Here is a 20232-nt window from a genome sequence, read left to right on the forward strand (position 1 = left end):
CACACACACACACACACACACCACACAAATCCCCTGAGTTTTATAGAACTATGTAGAATGCAAAATGATTAATCTACATGTCATGTGAACAGTGAGTGAGCGTTGTGGTTGCTGGGATTTGTAGTCTACCAGTTCACCCTTCCACCTACAAAGCTGTCTTCTCCTGTGCATTGCCACTCGGATAGATGGCTGGGCCACACACTGCTAGAGAGCAAAAACAGCGCCAAACTCGGTTCGGCATGTTCAATTGTATAACATATTCGTTGAGACCCCTGCCCCAAGGTTAAGTGTTTGTTCAAGACAGCTAAGTGAGCATCTAAGACTGCAAGTAAAGGCACAGGCAAGCATGCATTTGTCATTTGCACAGTGCACTCTGAAGATGCCACTTTCTCCGAGACGGATAAAAGCCAGGAAGCATCAGGAAGCTCTGCTCAGGAACCTGGCTGGGTGGAGGACTCCTTCCCTCAGAATCAGGATTGCAGCTTCGTCTTCTGTGGACTGGTGGCTCCCTCCCAAAGCAGGAACTTCACCGCCCATTCTTATTATAGCAGGCTTTTGTAGGAGTAACAATCGCGGAGCCACACTGTGATAAAAGTGCTTTTTAATATGGTTATCCTACGTATTACAGGTAAAATTAATACTTATTGAGGCTCTTAATATGTCTGAGATATTGTGCCAGATAATTATTGCATTTGGAGAGTCATTGTAAGCGATGAATAGAGGTTTGGCTTGGAAGACTTGTTAGTTAACGGTCTCATTCCTGTCTTATCACCCTAACCAGCTTGGAAGTAGAAAGCCCTTTACCAGAGCCTCACATTCGAGCTCGGCTTCTCCAAGGAGAGGATCTTGAATCTTCTCCCCCAAGCTTGAACTAGTGTCCTGGCACTTCCCCCTCCCCAGTGTAGGTCCTGAACTTGGGGATCAACACTGACTTATAGAAATGGCGTTTGCAGGGTGGCTGCCTTAAGGCCGCAGTCACAGCCAGCTCTGAAGCCTAGCCACACATTTGGCCCAGGGAAGGCCACTTTCTTCCCTGTTTCCTCTGCCAAGATGCAATGTCAGTTCATAAGGCAGCTCTCACGACCAGGATCAAACTGAAGGCCTGCACTCTCAGTTGACGGCTCTTTCCATTTGACGTGCGGCATTAGGAAAGCCCAGCCTTACTCTGGTTTCCTGCTGTCCTTTTAAATATTAGCCCAAAGCTGATGGTGGGGTCAGATAGTGCCCACGTGGGGTCTGCAGTAGAACTCGGCAGGTCCTGCCCCAGAAATTCCAGTCTTTCTGGTGGGAGAAAATACCTTAGGAATGGGACCTTTAAGATTGTTTCCCTCTCTTTAATAACACGAATAAACACCTCTCCTACTTTAAAATGGTCCTTTGAAAATTGATTTGGAGTTAAAATTCATTCAGGCAGTTATTAAACAGGTGTTGACTGATTGTATTCTGTGCTGGATACTGCAACGGCTCTTCCTGTCTCTACCAGACATTCTGAGGAGAGGTATGGAAGTCACAGGGCAGTTTTTTTTTTTTTTCTTCTGAGACAGGGTTTCTCTGTAGATTTGGAGCCTGTCCTGGAACTAGCTCTTATACACCAGGCTGGCCTCGAACTCATGGCGATCCGCCTGCCTCTGCCTCCCGAGTGCTAGGATTAAATGCGTATGCCACCACCGCCCAGCTCCACAGGGCACATCTTGAAGTTAGAGCATGTAGCAAGAAGAAAGATGTCCATAGTTTTTGTTCTCGAGTAAAGCTTAGTTTAGCGACTTTAGGGCAGAGTTGAATTCTCCCGCTACATTTAACTTTCATTATATCTTTGTTTTTACAGTAGGTATAGTTTATGCATATGGCACTTTTTAAGTTTGGAACAGCTTAGCATCAATACCTATACAACTTCTTGGCCAGCACTTAGAGGGTGGTTTTACTTACACTGTAATATAACTTTGGTTCCTGTGCCTGAAATTTGCATAGCTCTAACCTTTGAGTATTATCTTAATTATTTAAAAAAAATTTGCCCAACCTAAGTCATCCCCTGTAATAAGTTTCAGTTGTTTTCAAAGATGTTTAGAAATCTAGCAGACACTTGACTTGATCATGCTTTATTATTTCCTTCCAGCTTTCCCCAGTTTTACCCCTTTCTGTGTACATCTGATTTTGCAAGGATTACTTCTATGTACGGTACCAGTAATTATGTTTTACCCTATGGGATAAAGTCATCAGGTCAGTCCCAGTGTTCTTATCCTGCCTTTTAATTTGTGTGGTGTTGGATGCCAGCTGCATGCTTTTGTTTCCTAGTAGCTCCCAGGAGATACGATGTGGGGACAGAACAAAGAAAAAAAAATTAAAGTTTTAAACATAAATACACTTTTAGAGGTAGTATAGAGGCAAAAGTGGTATGAATGTTTTTGTTGTTTTGTTTTGTTGCTGTGTTTGTGGTAGGGGTGGTGGTACTGGGGAAAATGGACTTCCCTCTGTTCTGTCACAGTGGGGCTTAGCTGGGCTCACATGCCTAACTTTATTATAGTTTAGAATTAGCAGGATAACCTTAAAGGGCAGCTTTTTCCCAGCTTCTTCATCTCACCTTTGTCTGTGTGTTCATGTAGACACACGTGCATATACATGTGAACATGTGAAGGTCCTAAGATCTCAGATGTCATTCCTCAGATCCCCCCTCCTTTTTTTTTTTTTGGAGGCAGGCTCCTTCACTGGCCCGGGGTTCACCAAGTAGGCTAGAGTGGACAGGCCACCGAGTCTAGGGATCTCTGTCTCCTCGGTCACAGCCTCCCCTGTGCTATGATGGCAAGCACAGGCCACCGAGCTGTTTATATGGGCTTCAGGGACTGACCTAGGGTCACATACTTGCACACAAGCACTTTGCTGACTGAGACTCCCCAACCCCAGTTCTCCTCTCTTCTATTTCAGCAGCAAGGTCTAGATCCTTACCATTTTCCCTTAACTAGTAGGTGTTTATTTTCATTAAATCGAGAAGGAATTATTCCGCCTATTAACAAGACAGCAATCTTTCCCCATTCATGGAGAGCATTTTGGGACTTATGTAGAAGGTTTAGACTTTGGGGAGGCCTTAAGAAACCAAGTGGTGCCAGTTATAATTTTGTGATATTTTACTTTTTCAACTGATTCTGCTTTAAAATTGCCCACATGTATGTATGTGTGTGTGTGTGTGTGTGTGTGTGTGTGTGTGTGTGTGTACGATTTGCAGAAGGCTAGGATGTAGCTTAGTTGATATAGTGCTTACTTAGCATGGTTGAAGAAACCAAGTATTGTGGTCCATACCTGTAATTCTGGCACTTGAGAGGTGGAGAGGCAGGAAGATCAGGAATTTTAAGGCCTCCTCAGCTACACAGAAAGCTTGAGGCTAGCTTGGAATATATGAAATCACATACACACACACATACACACATATATAAGTATATACATATAAGTATATATACGTGTATTATACACGTATGTATGCGTATCAGAGATTTTAACTAATTGGTTTAAATTCACTGAGTTCCATTTTATGGTTCAGAATCATCTGACTGCTAATTTTTATTACTCTTTGTAACTGTTTTTACACTTATCCTCACTCTCAGGAAATAACTTCAAAATATTTACTACTTTGAGTGTGCTTTTTGAGTATTGTGATAAAACTGTAGATAAGTTGTCAATTTTTCACTGATCATCTCCAACACAGCCATGGCATTTAGAAAGAGTTTGGGAGCTGGGGAGCTGGGAAGATATGGTTAGCCTTCTGTTCATAATGCTGTATTTGTTTTCCAGCGCCATATTTTCGAACTGTCCTTTCAAAACTGAAGAGCTGTGAACTCTTTGATGAGTTTGACAAGTGAGTTTTTATTTCTTTGTCTCTGACTTTCAGCTTTATTTACAGTGATTTAAAGTATTTACCTTAAGAAATGCAAAGTACATATACTCTGGATTCTACTGGATGTGTGTGTTATTAAAACTCCAATAGTTATTTCTGCTCTTATTCCCCTGGAAGTAAGCAAGTTATGAAATTAATATAGAAGTTGCAGCATTGGCTGGCTCAGTTTTCAGTGTTGAACACTGTTTAGTGATGAACAACAGGAGTTTCTACCCATGGTATTTTTGACCCATGTCCATCATCTCTTAATTTGTTTCTACGAAAGAATGCATTCTCCTGTACTGCTAACCAGTGCAGACCCTCCATCCACAGTGGTTCCCCACACCTTCTGTGTGTATCCCCAGGGCTCCTAATTGTTTTTTTTTTTAAATTTATTTATTTATTAGGTATACAATATTCTGTCTGCATGTATGCCTGCAGGCCAGAAGAGGGCACCAGACCCCATTACAGATGGTTGTGAGCCACCATGTGGTTGCTGGGAATTGAACTCAGGACCTTTGGAAGAGCAGGCAATGCTCTTAACCTCTGAGCCATCTCTCCAGCCCAGGGCTCCTAATTGTTGACTATTGAACTTTAAAGCAGTTCTGTTCCTTTTTGTTGAGAATTACATTTGAAGAAAGCAGACAGCTTACTTAGGTATACGTCTTATATCTATAAATGTTGCTTTGTGTGGAGAAAATTTTCTTGCCAAGATAATCCATAGAAAACCCATTGGATGTCTTGGTAGGTAGGCTTACTTTTACAAAGGTGGGCTTATTTCATAAAGTTTGAGGATACAATTTAGAATTTGGACCATGGAGTAGCATAAAGAATGAGATGGTCTGTGGAGATCAATCCTGTACTTAAGAAGGGAAATGGTAGAATTCTTCTTGTCCAAGAGTGCAGTGGTGCTCCTTGAGAACCGTGGAAACTGTAGTGGACACAGACGTGAACGTGGAGAGGGAAGTTAGAGCACTGAGTTGGATGGGAGTGCTACATTTTATTGAGATCTTTCATGTCTGCGAAAGACACAGATTATGGAAATATGGAACATGTATGGTTGGTCTATTGCCACTTGTTATAATTGGTAATTCAAAACTATGCTACCTACTGACTGATCAGTTTCAACTTATTGCATATCAAGAAGTTGGTTTTTGTTTTTTGAGACAGGGTTGTTTACTTTGTACACCAGGCTGACCTCAAACTCAGAGATCTTCTTGTCTCTGCCTCCCGAGCCCCGAGATGAAAGGCATGTATCACTACCACCCAGCTACCACATATCAAGAGTTTGGAGTCTTGTGCATGTACACATACATACACACACAGAGAGACATATATTTATACATCTCATATTTTACATAGTTTTCATTTGTAGAGTTTTGATTTGTGAAGATGGTTGGCTTATGTCCTTTAGGTCAGTTTCCTCTAATTTTGCAAAAGGTGAGAGCAAGGCTGGACAGACAGACAGCTTGTTCTAGCTGGGAAATGGCAGAGCGAGGACGAGAACAGAGGTAGCTGCAGCTCCAATGCTTAGATGTCTGGGCAGAGAGCAAGAGCAGGGATCTGTAAACTGTTCTGCAAATGCAAATTGTCGTACTTGAGAGTCAGCAAGTAGAAGTTTCATCCTTGTCTCCTTTTGCTGTTACTAGACTGTTTGATTCAGCTGCTTTCCTGGCTATCTCAGGCAGAGAGAGATCTTCAGCCATTATCTGTTCCTTTTTCTGACTCGATCGGGCTGTCCCCACTGTTTCCTCTACATTGCTACTAATGCTTCCACTCCCATTAGGCTATGTCTGGAAACCTTCATCTTCTCTGCCCTCTTTCTCATTTCCAGAAAAAAAAAATTTGTTGCTGTTTCAAGTATAAATGTTTTAAGGTCATATTAGTTTGCTTCAGATAACTAAATCAAAAGTGTCTAATGCTTTGGTAGATTTCTTTGTGAAGGGGAAAATGCAAAGTATCAGTTAAGTTTGTAAGCTGGATACGTTCCTCTTTCTCATGTGTTTTTTTTTTCATGCATGAAGTTTGCAGGCCTGCCCTAGAAATTCTGTGGTCATCAGAGCCAAGGCTTCTTTGTGTTGGACTCTGATGTTGCTCAGTTCATGGCTTCTTCCTTAGGGTTCAACATGAAAGCTGGGGTCCAGCCTATTATGTCTCCATTCCTACCAGAAGGGAAGAGGAATAAGGGCATGAACCCCTTTGTGAGGCTTGCCTTCTGCTTGTCGAGCTATCAAGAAGCCACACATAACTGTTCACAGTACCTGCTGATGAGCTGGAGCCAGAAGGGCCAACATGGGAGAGCTCTATCTCTTGCCAGCTCCAAAGTTAGCAGTTTTAGCTGGAAGCTTGCCCTCTGGAACCATTATTTATATCATGGAGATTGGCAAGTCTCACAAACTGGAGCTTTTCAGACTGTCTCCTCCTTCTCCACCCTCAGAATCGATCATTAAATATGCCCTCTAGACCACTGATGACTCTCATGGGGTCAACTGAGGCACTGGCCATGGCTGGCTAGAAAGGGGAGGGGAGATGTTGCCTGTTGTCTAGGTCATTTTGTGCCCACCTAGTAAGCCTGGCATCCTGAGTTCGACTTCGGGTACATAGAGTGAAAAGAGATACCCGAGTGTTCTCTCTCACACTAAATAAGCAAAATGTAATAATAATAAAAAAGTATGTCCTGTTGTAAGGGTGTAGGGAAGCATGGTGATAGTCTTTTTAGGAGCTTTCTCCGTTGTTTCTTTGGTCCCCAAGTGTTTATGTGCCACGGATGCTCCTGAAGTCAACTGAGATAAATAAATAGCCCAGCCACGCCTCTCTGTGCTGCTCCTGTGCTTTCTCACACACCTCAATTTCTCAATTCACCTAAGCTCAGAGAGCATAACTTCCATGCCCACTGAGCCTCACTAAAGATAGCCATAAAACTGTTGTTTCTTGTTCTTATCTGGTGAAGTAGATACCGATGCCAGCAGAACGCACAGTTGTTGAGAACTAAGAGCCTCTAGTTAAAGGGTGTCAGAATGTTTAGGGGACTGGGGCTGGTGAGATGGCTCAGTCAGTATAGGTGCTCGCTGCCATTTGTGATGGATCTGTGTGTCGCCAGCACCCACATGATGGAAAGGGAGAACCAATGCCCATAAATTGTCCTCTTGATTACCATACTTGTGCCCACACATGAGAGAGAGGGGGGGGGAGAGAATGAATATAACTAAACCAGGCAAAGAATTTTATATTTTTAGAAGTGCTTTTGTAATATCCGTGTTAAAACATGACATAATTCATTGAAATATGCAAGGCAAGTCTCTGAAAATATGTTAAACTTGGTTACAGAATGCATACATCATCTCTTAACCCAATCTGGGTTTTAAAAAATGTTTCCCCACTCCTACACTCTCCAGGTTTAAATATTGCACAGCATTTGTACAGTTCTGCTATTAAGGTTTAAGTCTTAGAATTTGGGGGTTGGCTCTGCTGCTTGCTTGAGGACCAGGTTTGTCTTTAGATTTCCCCTGTTAGGAAGGAGCCCTTAGCAGACTCCTCTGCTCGTCTCCTAGGCCTAGTGGATGATGATCAGAGCAAGAAAATCCCAGGCCAGGGTCACTTTAGCGGAGGGCCAATGCTGTGCCACCTCAGGGTTTGACTCTGCCGTGGAAGTACCCTTTGTGCTCTATTTAAAGCCTTTTTTTTTCAGAAGTACAGTGAGTGTGTGTTTGGGTGAAACACCAAGAAGCAGTCATGTTTGAGAAATTCAAGAGGGCCCAGGCAGGGTGCAGAAAGCCGCCCTTCCTCTACCACATTCCAAACTGGTCATTTCCATACTCATATGATGCAAGAGAAAGCCGGGGGCAGATAAGGAGTGGGGAATACTGGTTTAGAATGGAGATAGCGATGTAATGTGAGCTAGGCTAGCAGGACCCGGCAGTTTATGCTGATGGAAACCCTTGGCACTCTGAAAGTTCAGAACCAAATGCTAGTCCCCCCTGTTCGGAGTTTGGACTTTGAGTGATACATTTCCCCCTCAAATTCATTTCCTCGTTTGTCTGTCAGGGGCTATCAGGTTCCTCTCTCCAACCTGGTGATGTTAAGGAACACAGGAGAGAATGGACGTGGGCATGAGCTGTTAAGGGTTGACATCAACCATGATGCTATGCTTTCCCCAACAGCATTGTTTTTCCTGAGTCTCTGGCCCTCAGGCACAGTTGGTTATTTTTCTACTTGCATGACAAAAGAAATTTCACTTAGTTCTTGAGAGCAGGGATGGGTTCTTGGAATCACTCCAAATCATAAATGTGATTTTTCAGTCTCACACTTGTCTGTTTGCTCCACAGTGTGCCGTGTAAAAGGTGTGTGGTGGTCGGTAATGGAGGCGTGTTGAAGAATAAGACATTAGGAGAAAAAATCGACTCCTATGATGTGATCATAAGGTAAACATAGCACCTATTTGCTAACCTAGAATTGCTCGAAAAGAGTGCGGTTTCCCACTCTAGCATAGCTGTGTCTTAAAAGTGACTGTTTAGGCACCTGATTATATAGCTATCTGCCTTGGTTGCTGGGCACAGTGAACTAGATTTCAGATCACTGATTTAGCAAATATTTAATAAGTCCACTTAGTATGCCAGGGACAAAGTTAGCCACAGGGGAGATCATAGCACGATAAGAATGTTCTTGTTGTGAAGTTTATATTCTAAAGCAAGGGGGAATATATAAGAAGCGATATATAAGAAGATATTGTAAGTTTAGTACAGACAATAGAATTATCAAATGACTAGTTGGGAAAGGGTGAAATTTAAGCTAGACCAAAGGACCCATATAGGACTAGCTAGATGAAGACAATGGGAACACTCTAGACAGAGAGGATGTTTTGCAGGTCCTTCAAAAGCTTTCATCCTGACTTTGTGAGAAGCAGCAGACAACCCAAGCTCAGAGAGTGGTCTAACCAGAAACAGAGGAGGTGGGCAAAGAACAGGCTATAGAGGACATGTAAGATTAAAAGATTGTATGCTAATTTAAGTCCTTTAGGAGCTTTTGAAGCATTTTAGGTAGGAGCTGTTGGTGTCTGGAAAGTATCCAGGCTGCAGCAGACCATGGACCACGAAGGACAAGGCATGGTAGGAAGCGTCAACGAGAAGTTGCTGTATCGAGGCAGTAGACACATGGGTAAAATTGTCATTGATGGGAAGTGGGGAAGTGGCAGACAAGAAAGGGGTTACGGAAAAAGGGGTATCAGGATTTCCTGCTTCATTAGATCAAGTACTGCAAATAGAGGAAGCTCCGTTGATTGGCTGGGGAGTTACAGCATTCATTATATAGCAAGTTTGGGAAACAAGTTTAGGCTCAGGTTTGGAAGAAAATAAAAATTTCTGTATTACTGTGTTATCTTTGAGATATTAGTAGGGAAGTTGACAGTCACATAAAGAGGCAAAACTTTTCAATAGTGACTGTCTTAAGAGCTGTATTTAAACCAAGGGCTTAGTGAAACAGTTTAATACAGTTACTCATGTTGTAGTGCTCCCCTCCCCCAACCATAAACTTCTTTTGTTGCTACCTCATAACTGTAGTTTTTCTACTGTTATGAATCATAGTAAATATTTGATATGCAGACCATCTGGTATACAACCCCAATGAAAGGGTTGAGAACCCCTGCTCTTGGGGTTGCACGTGAGAGGGTCTGGCCCTGATGTTTGCAGCTCTTAATACGTAGAGTGAGCTACCAGTGAGTGAGCTACCAGTGAGGCATGAAGAAAACGGGGTGACCACAGTTGCCAATAGGAAGAGGGATCATTTAGGTCCAATTATGATGAAAAGCGGTGCAAGGGCAGACGGGGGCCAGCTGGATTGTCTGCCCAGCAGTCACTGTCACCCTTGACCAAAAGCTTCAGGTGGGAGATGGCAGGAAGCCCAACTGGAATGAATTGAGGAGAGAATGAAAGATAAGTGGGAGAAACTAGTATGGTCAACTATTGAGAAATCTTCCGAGCAGTTGAAAATGAACTGGGCCCTGGTGGTGGTTGCAGAATCTAAGAAGGCATAAGGTTAAAGTAGTTAAGTAGTGAAGCTGGTGGGATAAAAAGAGGCCCCGGGGTCAAGAGTTCAAGGGTGATTCGTTTTCTGTAATGGAAATTGTTACAGCTACCAATAGTTCCTTAATCATAGTATGGGGGGGGGGGGAGGAACTTTTCTATCTCTGCTGTCTGAATGGAAGGGGAGCTAAGGTTGTTATCTAGGTAAAATTCTCTCCCTGTCTGTGTCCCCCTCCCTTAACTCACCCCCTGCCCCGTATGTTAGGAATAGCTTCAAGCAGCCATTGTAAATGGTGACCAGACCACACTGGGAAGACCTTGCAGTGTGCCTGGAGACTGTCTGGGTTGCAAGCTGATTTCTGCATAGCAAGGTCATCTTACTTCCTGTTTATTACCCATTTTGAAGGAGCTGTGGTAATTTATAAAACAGTTGGATTTCTCTTCTTTCCCACTTACAGATGTTTAATTCTGATAATTTTTAGAACCTCGGCAAGCCTTTGTAGGGAGCACCATGGGGACATTTTTGAAAGCCATCGCAAGCGTCTTGCATTACACAGAGTTGGTGGCAAAAGGGTAAAACGCTATTTATCCGCTGGGGGACATTGTTCTGGAAACAAAACATTCCTTTTTCATATAATGCCTTTATACTGTGTGCACAAACAGTGATTGTCTGACACTGGCCTTAAGCATACACTGATCCAACAGTAGATCTTTTTACTGTTTATAGTTCACTAGCCAAAGGAATTTGTCTAATTGTGCTCAATTCTGTATGATACAGAATTTTTATATAGTTAATTTTAGAATGTTTGTGCCTGTTGCCCGTGGAGACCAGAAGAGGGTAATGGATCCTTTAGAACTGGATTTAGGAATGGTTGTGAAGCCAGCATATATCAGTGCTGGGGACTGAACTCCAGTCCTCTGGATGAAGAGCAAATGCTCTTAACCACTGAGCCATCTTTTGAGCCCCAGAACACAGTTTCACTGGGTCTTCACACTAACTTAAATGGTTCTTCAGGCTCATCAGTCACATGGGTGCACATCCAAGTAATAAGTGCGGCGGGGCTGCGTCCCCAGCACCCAGGCCGCCTGCTAGCTTATGCCCCAAAATAACAACACACAAACTGTATTCATTTAAGCCAATAGTTCCTTAATTTAAGCACTGATTGGCCCATTTCTATCTAGCCTCTTCTAGGCTAACTCTCGCACCTGGACTAGCCCATTTCTAATAAGGTATGTAGCACCGCTAGGTGCGCTTACCAGGAAGATTCTAGCCTACGTCCATCCTGGGTCGGAGCTGCCTGGGAGAGGGAAGCCTGGCATCTCTGCTCCAGAGAGCAGAGCTGTCGAGTCTGAGCTCACTCCCTCTTCCTCCCAGCATTCTCTTGTGTTTACTCCACCCACCTATGTTCTAACCAATAAAATGGGCCAAGCCAGTTTCTTTATTAGCCAATGACCTTCCTCCATCACATCCATATAGTTTTGGGTTATATAGCTTATAGACATATAACTTTCTCAGGAATTCAGGGCCATTAATTACAAATCCAAGGTTGGTTTGTGTGATTATCCCTCAAGGTCTCTTCTAACTATAGTACTTCTGTGTTTTTTGTAGTCTTATTTCTTTTAGTCCTGTGTAGATCAAACTGAATGACTGACGCCGTAATTAGTTTTTGAACACAGACGACTGTCTCATGAAGGAATCATCTCCCTGGTCATCACTGTAAAATATTTTTCAGTTGTCTTGGTGCTTCTGAGTGCAGGAATCATGACTGATGCTCATTCAATTCTGAAGCCTCAGGACCAGACAAAAATGGCTCATACTCCACTCATCCTGTATATACTGTTGTCTTACTATCCGCAGAATGAATAATGGTCCTGTGTTAGGACATGAAGAGGATGTTGGGAGAAGGACAACCTTCAGGCTTTTTTATCCAGAGTCTGTCTTTTCAGATCCCACTCACAATGATCCCAATGCCACGGCAGTTCTCATTGTCTTTAAGCCACAGGATTTAAGGTGGCTCTTGGAAGTAATCAGTGGTAACAACATAGTAAGTTGGCAAAACTATTTGGTTCCAATTACTTTCAGTATTTCCCCTTAAAGAAAAAAAATGTATTCACAACATCCCATTTTCTGTGTCCTTTATTTCAGAACACTAATGGTTTTTGGAAGAAGCCAGCCTTAAACTTGATCTATAAGCTATACCAAATCAGAATTTTAGATCCGTACATTATCAGAGAAGCAGCTCATCACCTGCTTCACTTTCCCAAAGTTTTCCCCAAAGATCAGGTATGTATGTTTCATCACCTAGTTTTGAACTAAAGACCTAGCGAAGGGGACTGAGGGACATTAGAGCTTTTGGAAACCAGGGACCATGGTTTAGATGGCATTGTGTTAGGACTACAACTGTGTGCAGAAATTAAACACCAGATGATATTACCAGATGTTTTACAGGTTGCAAAATAAAGTGGGGAGGGTGTGTTTGTGCTTGTGCGGTCTTCACAGATTCTTTTTCCAAAGGCTCAATAATTCATTTCTTACAACCTCATCTTCAGAGTTGTACAGCAAGGCCAGCATGACTGGTGGGTGCCCAGCAGCCCTGTGTGCAGAATAGCTTTAGGACAAGGAAGTAGTTTTTCAGAGTAGAGAGAATTGTCTCAAGCAATCTGTGTTAGTCAGCTTCATGCTACACGAAATAGCGGAGGTATGCCACTTAGGAAGAAGAGACTCTTAGCTCAGGGTTGAAAGGTCCTACACATACTGAATGTAGCAACCATTGTGGGAGTGTGTTAGAGTACTCATATCTCAAAGGCTGGGAAGAGGAAGGGGCAGTGTTGATCATGAGGCCATAGTAAACGGAGCATCCTTACATTTTATTTAGAGTCTCAATTCTCCTAAGGCTTTGCCTTTTCCATAGCAACTGCACTCATGTTACGATGTTTTGTTTCGGATCAAACAACCACAGCAGGATACTCTTCAATTCACAACTGCTCTCTATGCTAAAACTGCAGCTGTATTTTAGAGACTTCCTAAGATACTAGCCATAGTGTATGTTCTTTTTAGAGTACTGTGTACTCTTTGGGGCTTGAGTCTTAGGATATAATGATGACTTAACTATTTTTCTTTTTAATGTTTAGAAATCCATTTTCATCAGACTAGGTATGTCTGGGAAGAATGTAGCTTATTTGTATTTTTAAGTTACTGATTTCTTCTTAGAAACCCAAACACCCCACGACAGGAATTATTGCCCTCACACTGGCATTTCACATATGCAGTGAAGTTCACCTTGCTGGTTTCAAGTACAACGTTAACAACCCAAACAGTCCTTTACACTACTATGGGAATGCCACCATGTCTTTGATGAACAAGGTAATTTTTCTTTTTTACTGTTTAGAAAAGCCTTACTTTAAGAATTGTGTGTAATGTGTTCATCATGTTTGTGGGTGCACACATGTATGGGTGTCTCTGGGGGCTGCGGGGCAATGTGATGTGTTACTCCTCACCTTGTTTTTCTTTTTATTTTAGCTTTATTTTTTATTTAAAAGAAAAACTATCTTTTTTCATTATACCTACCAATCCCAGTTCCCACTCCCTCCTCTCTTCCCATTCCCTCCACTTATCCCCCTATCCAATCCTCAGAGAGGGTAAGGCGCATGGCTTTGGAGAAGGTCCAAGGCCCTCCCTACTATATCTAGGCTGAGCAACTCACCTTGTTTCTTTAATGCTTTCACTGGTACAGAATTTACTAAGCAGTGACTAGCCAGTCCCAGGGATCAGCCTGTCATTACCTAGCCACAGCTGGGATCACAGGTGTATGCCACCACACCTGGCTTTTTACATATGTGCTGGAGGTAGAACTCTGGTCATTTCAAGTACTTAACTGAGTTTTGTCCCCAGTCACCCATGTGTCCCTTTTCACACCTTTGAGCTTTCAAATGCTGAATCCAGGATCCTGGTCTGAAGGTCATTTTACTATAGCAACAGTTTCTAACTTATAGATCTCAGATTCTTTGGATAGCCCCCACGGTTTCTGCTGTTTCATCAAACCCCAATAGGGACAGAGTCTTATTTGAGATTTCCTTTTTACACTATTTAAATATAATCAGCTGGTGTGTTTGAGACACAGGAATTCACCAAATCATCACTATGGTCATAGTAATTAACTACTTAACTTTCAGTTAAGTAGACAGGTGGTCTAGAAACATGGAACCCTATGAAAGACTTCATGGTGACTAAGTGGCAGAGCTCTTTACCAGGCCATGACCCTCTCCATCAGACACTGATGCTGGTGGACTTGATCCTGAGGGTCCAGTTCTGAATGAGAACGTGTTTCCTACTGTTGAGAGTTCTTAAGATTAATGATACACCATAAATGACACAAAAATGTTATGTTTAAAAATTTGAAATGGGTGATTTGCTCTAAAGTATATTGCAGCAACTCATGAAATCTGCCCTGTTAAACAGCCTCTGAATACCCCAGCTGGGGAAATGATACTTATGATGAATTTTACTGCTGTCTTTTGTTCTTCTAACATGAGACAAATGTTTAAGCTAGGGCTGGAGGGAAAAGCTCAACATTTGTTCTAAGGGTAATCATTTTCCTGATGACAATCCTATTTCATTTTCTTTTTCAGAATGCATATCACAATGTGACTGCAGAGCAGCTTTTTTTAAAGAGAATTATAGAGAAAAATATGGTAATCAACTTGACTCAAGATTGACCATACAGATTCAAAGGATGACGCTAAATAGTATTAGTTTTATTTTTGTACTGAAAATTTTAGTTTATTTTTAAATATGTTGAATGAACTCATCAAATAATTATTATATGTATTGTCTGTTGATGCCTGGTGATTTATAACCACCAGCTTAATTTCTGTGAATGTATTTATGAAATACAAAACAAACCTTTTAGTTATGATATCAGGGAACTATTTAAAGTTTTGACTGTTGTTTAAAACAAGCTGGTGTTTTGAGGTGTTTTAAAATACCTTTTTGTAGTCCCTTCATCTTAGAGTTCTAGGTGATTGTTGATGTCACTAGTTTTGATGGTCACATGTCATTCTGAGACAATTATTTATTATTTGTTATTCCTGCCATATGACTGAGGGCCAGGTGCAGGAAACTAGAACCACTTGGTTTTGGAAGTCCATGGTGTGGTGTTCAGAGTGGTTTAATTAAGTTCCCCATGCAATTAAGTAAACTAGTAATGACTTGCAGTGTTGGGGAGTAAATCAGTCTTTCTTACATATGCTAAGATGAGCACTCTCACCTTGATGAGCGTCCTGAGATTTTCTTTGTGGGGGGTGGGATGAGGCAGGTTCTTACTATGTAGCCTAGGCTGGCCTCGAGAACTTTGGTTCTTGCCTCACCTTCCCAAGTTCTGGGATTACAATTGTGTACCACTGTACCCTACAGCATCATTTTTTTTTAAATTAAAAAAAAACATTTTTTTTTTTTTAAAGACAAGGTTTAGCTCTGGATGGCCTAGAACTACAGTGCAGTCCAGGCTGGCCTTGAACTCAGAGATGGGCCTACCTCTGCCTCTGGAGTGCAGGGATAAGGGCAAGAATAAGAAACTTAAGTAATTTTCCCAGTGTAATGTATCCACTGACTCTTAAATGTTTATTTGAAGCAAATTAGAAAAGTAAACCAATGACAGTAAAGCCTTAAGATTCCAGCTGATTCTCTGTTTGTATAAAAAAAAAGTCAGCATTTCATGACTAAATTTAGCCTTCACTAAAACATTTACTAGGCCACTTCTGGTACACTAGAGGAAAGTCTGATGAACCACAAACAAAAGTTAGCCCATGAAGCAGTCTGTAATTGTTAATACACACAAGCAAAGGCTGCCGGGGGCAGGAAGGGAGGAGAAAAGACTAGCAGAGGTGGCAAGGATGGATTCAGATACCATCGGAGATCTGAGGAGAACAAGAGTCACTGTCCTTGGAGCAGCAAGCATTATGGGAAATGTAAGTCGTACTGGCAACCAACTTGCCTCCCTAAAGAGAGTACACGTGAAGAGTTAAATTCCAGGAAAACAAGCAATGAAATATTGAAAACCAGCTCTTGTGTTGAATGGGTAGTGAGGCTAGCTCATACTAGAACAATGCCCAGCTTCGTAACTCAGAGGTGGAAGCTGGGCACTAGAAGACTCTACGTGTTCATGAGGTGTTTCCTTCTCACTGCATGGCCACAGGGAGCTGGGCTGCCCAGGTTCATGTTCGTGGTATGTCAGCGGGGAGCTGGCGGCAGAGAAGGTGACGGGGAGCAAAGGAGAAAGAACAACGGGAGCATTTTGAAATGATGCTTTAAGCACTATAATCTTGGTCATAAAAATGTGATGTCAATGCTGAGAAATCTGGCATTTTATGGAGTAAAAAGGTTGTTTTATTTAATCCAAATAATCTGAGCAAGACACACATATATAATTTATTAAAAACACATTAGAATCTCACTATTTCCAACAGCCTAAATTCTAGCAACATATACAAATATCAAGTGACTACAGTACATGCCGAGGTAAGAAAATACATTCTGGGAGAATATAACCGAAAGTCAAGCCATTTTCACTTCCTCTGTATTGCAATACATGTTTTATTTTTACCATTCCCAGTGCCAAAAGTGGAAAACAAGGGAAACTACACACAAGCTGGACTAAATAAGAATCGGTGCCACAGTGAACTTAAAACATTCTCTAACTCTCTAACCACCCAACCCCCTAGGTTTGCAGTTTAGGGACTTTTCAAGTTCAAAACCAAAAGGCAGAATTAACAGCTCCTCTACAGAGCTTCATTAATCCCCCATAGTCTCTGGGTTCTTTCTAGTGGTCTTGTCTGCTTTAGTTTTCTACTCCCCAGGTGATAATGTGGAGCCAAGGCAAAGAAGCTCTCGCTCAATCCCTGACCACAGCTCTGTGGCCACAACCATATTTAATACTTCGTCGCTGGGACAGGGAGAGGAGATGCACAGACGTAGAACACATCATAACCGTCATGACTGTATAAATTCTCTCAGTGAACAGCGAATAAACCCATTGTTCAATGCAAAGTGCAAACAGTGAAACATGAATGAAATAACTGGACTAGACCTGGCACATTCAACAGGAACTATCTGGATCTACGAACAGCATTTGATAAAATGCAAACCAGAGTTAACATCTTTCTCTGTGCTGCTTCCAAAGATCAAGTAACAGCCAAGTCAGTATAATTTTCTGAAACCTCCAAAGGTCACACTTGCCACACTGCTGACTATATATTTCTATAATTGTATTATCAGGAAAAGGAAAACTGAATAAAACCACAGTGACTTAAGTATTGAGTATTTCAAGCTAACAATTAAAAAAAAATCAAGAGTTTGGTCAAGAAAAGGTTCCTTTCACATTTTACTTGATTGTCTTCCAAAGCTCTGTATCAGACATGTAAGTGACTGAGAACCAAAAACAATCTATATTACATAAACAAAAATACAAAACCAGAGAAAATCATTTGAATTAGGCTCAGCTCATCTGCAAAGTAAAAAAAAATATAAAAATAACCAGGTATTTTATGAAAACCATTGGTAGAGCTGAAGACAGCACAGTGGCAATATGAATCAAGTCTTACAATATGCATCATACGAGAACATGGCCTAGCTTTATTTTAAGAACGTTCTGGGGAAAATGATCTGAGACACAGTTACACAAAATAGCAAGCTTCTTTGGGAAAATGACTTCATCTTCAAAATGTCTCTCTTAAAGCTTCCAATGGGAATCGGACTCCAAGAAAACTATACTCTGCCTACTAAGCATGAATAAAAATAAAACAGCAAATCGTTTACTTTGCTCCCACCTGAAAAGGGACAACTGCACCGTGTGCTTTACACATTCTCAAATGTTTCAGTACGAGTTTAATATCTGTGCTTTTTGCTTCATTACCTTGAAACAAAATATGCATTGATTTTTCAATGAATGAAATTGTGCCTCAACAAAAGGCAAATTACAATAAAAAAAAAATCATATTAGGGGCAAAGGCAGGGAACCTGCAGAAACAGACAACTCTGTTTCTGAAGCAATGTTTTAAAATACTGATGTACTTGTGGAAGGGAGCAGAGTCAATACTGGCTACCACTATCCAAATTTAGTAAAGTTCAGCAATGCAGAACCTGGATGGTATAAGCTGAGGAAAAAGGCCAGGACCTGATGGCCTGATATACTTTACAACTAAGCCAACCAACAGGTTTGTGGACAGGGATACGGAATTTTATGTCTACATCTGATGGGCTTCTTCAGTTATCTTGCCAGCCTACAGATATGAGAAGGTGGTTTCTGCACTGTAGGCTAACCCATTATAATATCTAATCAACCCTATCTGACACGAGTCTGGGCAGGTTATGCTCAAACAGTGACAAGCTGCTGGGGAGAATCGTGTCAGTTCAAAAGTGATGACACTGGTCAACCAGGTCTGACACTTAGGCCTCTCTCCACAGAATTAGACACAACTGAAGAATGCATGTTGACCCTCTTTTCTCTTTTTAGTACTAGGACTGAATCTAGGGCCTCACATTTACTGTAGGCAAGCACAAACCACTAAGACAATATCCCTGCCCCTTTCTTATTTTGAGACAGGATTTTATGAGTAGCCTGGGTTCATCCTGAAGTTAGACTTCAAAGCACTGAACTTGGGATCCTAATGCCTCAGCCTCTCAGGTCTTAGGATCGCAGGCCTGAGCCATCAGGTCTGGTTCATACTGGTTTTTTCTTTTTCTTGTAATAGTTTACTGAAGAAAATAGAAACAAATTATGATAAAAATTATAAAATACCTTGGGACTCAGAGAAAATTTTTGTATTTGGGCTTGTATGTAAATAAAATCAAGGAGGTTAACTAAGTTTAGTCTCCCTTCAATTTTTATATATCTCTGCAGAGGGGAGTGGAGGGACCAAGTGGCTTCTCCCCCATTTCCATGGGAAGAAGACCTAAAGACTGCCTACTGAAAGGGACCACCAGCATTTATAAACACAGGATAGAATGAGGCCACAAATGGTCCTGGGTGGGATGAGCAGAGGCGAGACCAGGTCCTGAGCCACCTGGTGTTAAAAGAGTGTTACCAAAGGAGAAGTCAGTCACCCAGCGTACTGCAAGGCCATGTGCTCCAGCTATGCACCTTCCTAGGGAAATACAGAGCAGTGCACACGCCTGCAGCTATGACGATGGTTATGGACCGCTGTTGAGGAGAAAAGATTGCAGACAGGAATACAGGGTTGAAAGAGGAGAACATGATAGTACCTACCTTTCACAAAGGGAGAATTTCAAGCCATTTGATAATTTCAAGAACAGTACCATGCATTATTGCCAGCAAGGCTTACAGAACCATCTCAAGTTCATTAATGTACCTGCAGCATTGGTAATAAATACTCAGTGATTCTCAGGTTCTTTGAAGTGCATTATAGGGAGCTTTTTCGGTATTAAAAATAGTGTCTTACAGTAGTAACAAACAGGATGTTTGAAGTGTAACAGGCAAGCAGGAACTGTGCCACACAGTAACACCTTTAAAGCAAGATGGCAAGGTAAGTAGTTTCTTGTACCTCGGTCACCACATTCCCCTAACCACGTCAGTGACAGATACATAATACATTCTACTATCACTACACTACGGATTAAAAAGCCATGTGCTTTAAATGGATGCTTCGTCAAAAGCAGCACCACCTTCAAAGGATTTCTTTCAAAGCATCACGCTTCTCATCCCTTCCTGCTCCTGATATTTCCTGGGTGCTCTGTGGCACCTGGTACACCAGTTCCTCTGGGGCAGCGGCTGGCTTCCCACCTTTCGGGGTGTCGTACTGAGCCTGGCCCGAGGAGCAGCTGTCAGTCCGGGAGAGAAGTGTGTTGTAAGTTCCCACTAAAGCGGGAGGAGGTTGGTTCCCTGCTGTTTTGAAAGTAGACGTGGAGGGCAGACCAACTGAGGCTGTGGGGTGCCCTGACATGTCCATGACGATCGGGGTTGCGTACTCAGGCCCCGTGATGGGCAGCGGTTCCGCATAGGCGTGGTACACTTCCTGCACTGGAGAGGTGTAGGGATCCAGGTCTGCGTAGCCTGCTTCTTTTCCCTCCTCAGGTTTAAAGGTGGATCTCTGATGGAGCGTGCCCACGACTCCTCCCACGAGGGGTTGTGCATATTCTGTTGTACAAGACACAAGGAGATGCTTATCTGATGAAAACGGAGTACATACTTTAAGGTGACAGCTACAGGTTGCAAAAACCATACCTTACATCATGCACTGTTATCTTTATCAATGTAAAACTATAGAATCCCCACCCACAGGGACCAGCTGAAAAATGAGTGTTGTCTAGTACCTCACAGTAGTAACCTGACACAACAG

The 20232-nt window shown here is 42.1% G+C and overlaps 2 protein-coding genes across 4 annotated transcripts in view; one reads left to right on the top strand and one right to left on the bottom strand.

The window, feature by feature from the left end:
- Positions 1-2092: 2092 nt before the first annotated feature.
- On the top strand, positions 2093-17228 carry St3gal6 (ST3 beta-galactoside alpha-2,3-sialyltransferase 6). The gene is made up of 7 exons (XM_050148968.1): positions 2093-2217; positions 3781-3844; positions 8188-8283; positions 11738-11924; positions 12026-12163; positions 13091-13243; positions 14509-17228. The coding sequence occupies exons 1-7, from the start codon at positions 2169-2171 to the stop codon at positions 14593-14595; spliced, it is 774 nt and encodes a 257-aa protein (XP_050004925.1). The 5' UTR covers positions 2093-2168; the 3' UTR covers positions 14596-17228.
- Positions 16282-20232, bottom strand: part of Dcbld2 (discoidin, CUB and LCCL domain containing 2) — a 66053-nt gene continuing 62102 nt past the window's right edge. For all 3 annotated transcript variants that reach the window (XM_050148965.1, XM_050148964.1, XM_050148966.1), the window contains one exon: positions 16282-20030. In XM_050148965.1, coding sequence (XP_050004922.1) covers positions 19561-20030 — 470 coding nt within the window. In that variant the 3' untranslated portion in view covers positions 16282-19560. The remainder of the gene's footprint in view (positions 20031-20232) is intronic.

The sequence above is a fragment of the Alexandromys fortis genome, unplaced genomic scaffold (genome assembly GCF_014885135.2).
Source record: "Alexandromys fortis isolate MF-2015 unplaced genomic scaffold, M_Fortis_MF-2015_v1.1 scaffold_4, whole genome shotgun sequence".
Classification (NCBI taxonomy): domain Eukaryota; kingdom Metazoa; phylum Chordata; class Mammalia; order Rodentia; family Cricetidae; genus Alexandromys; species Alexandromys fortis.

Coding starts and splice junctions, on each gene's coding strand:
- St3gal6 (XM_050148968.1), top strand. CDS start 2,169: ATGTACGGTACCAGTAATTATGTTTTACCCTATGGGATAAAGTCATCA. Junction 12,164..13,090: donor AAGTTTTCCCCAAAGATCAG/GTATGTATGTTT, acceptor ATTTCTTCTTAG/AAACCCAAACACCCCACGAC. Junction 13,244..14,508: donor CCATGTCTTTGATGAACAAG/GTAATTTTTCTT, acceptor TTTCTTTTTCAG/AATGCATATCACAATGTGAC.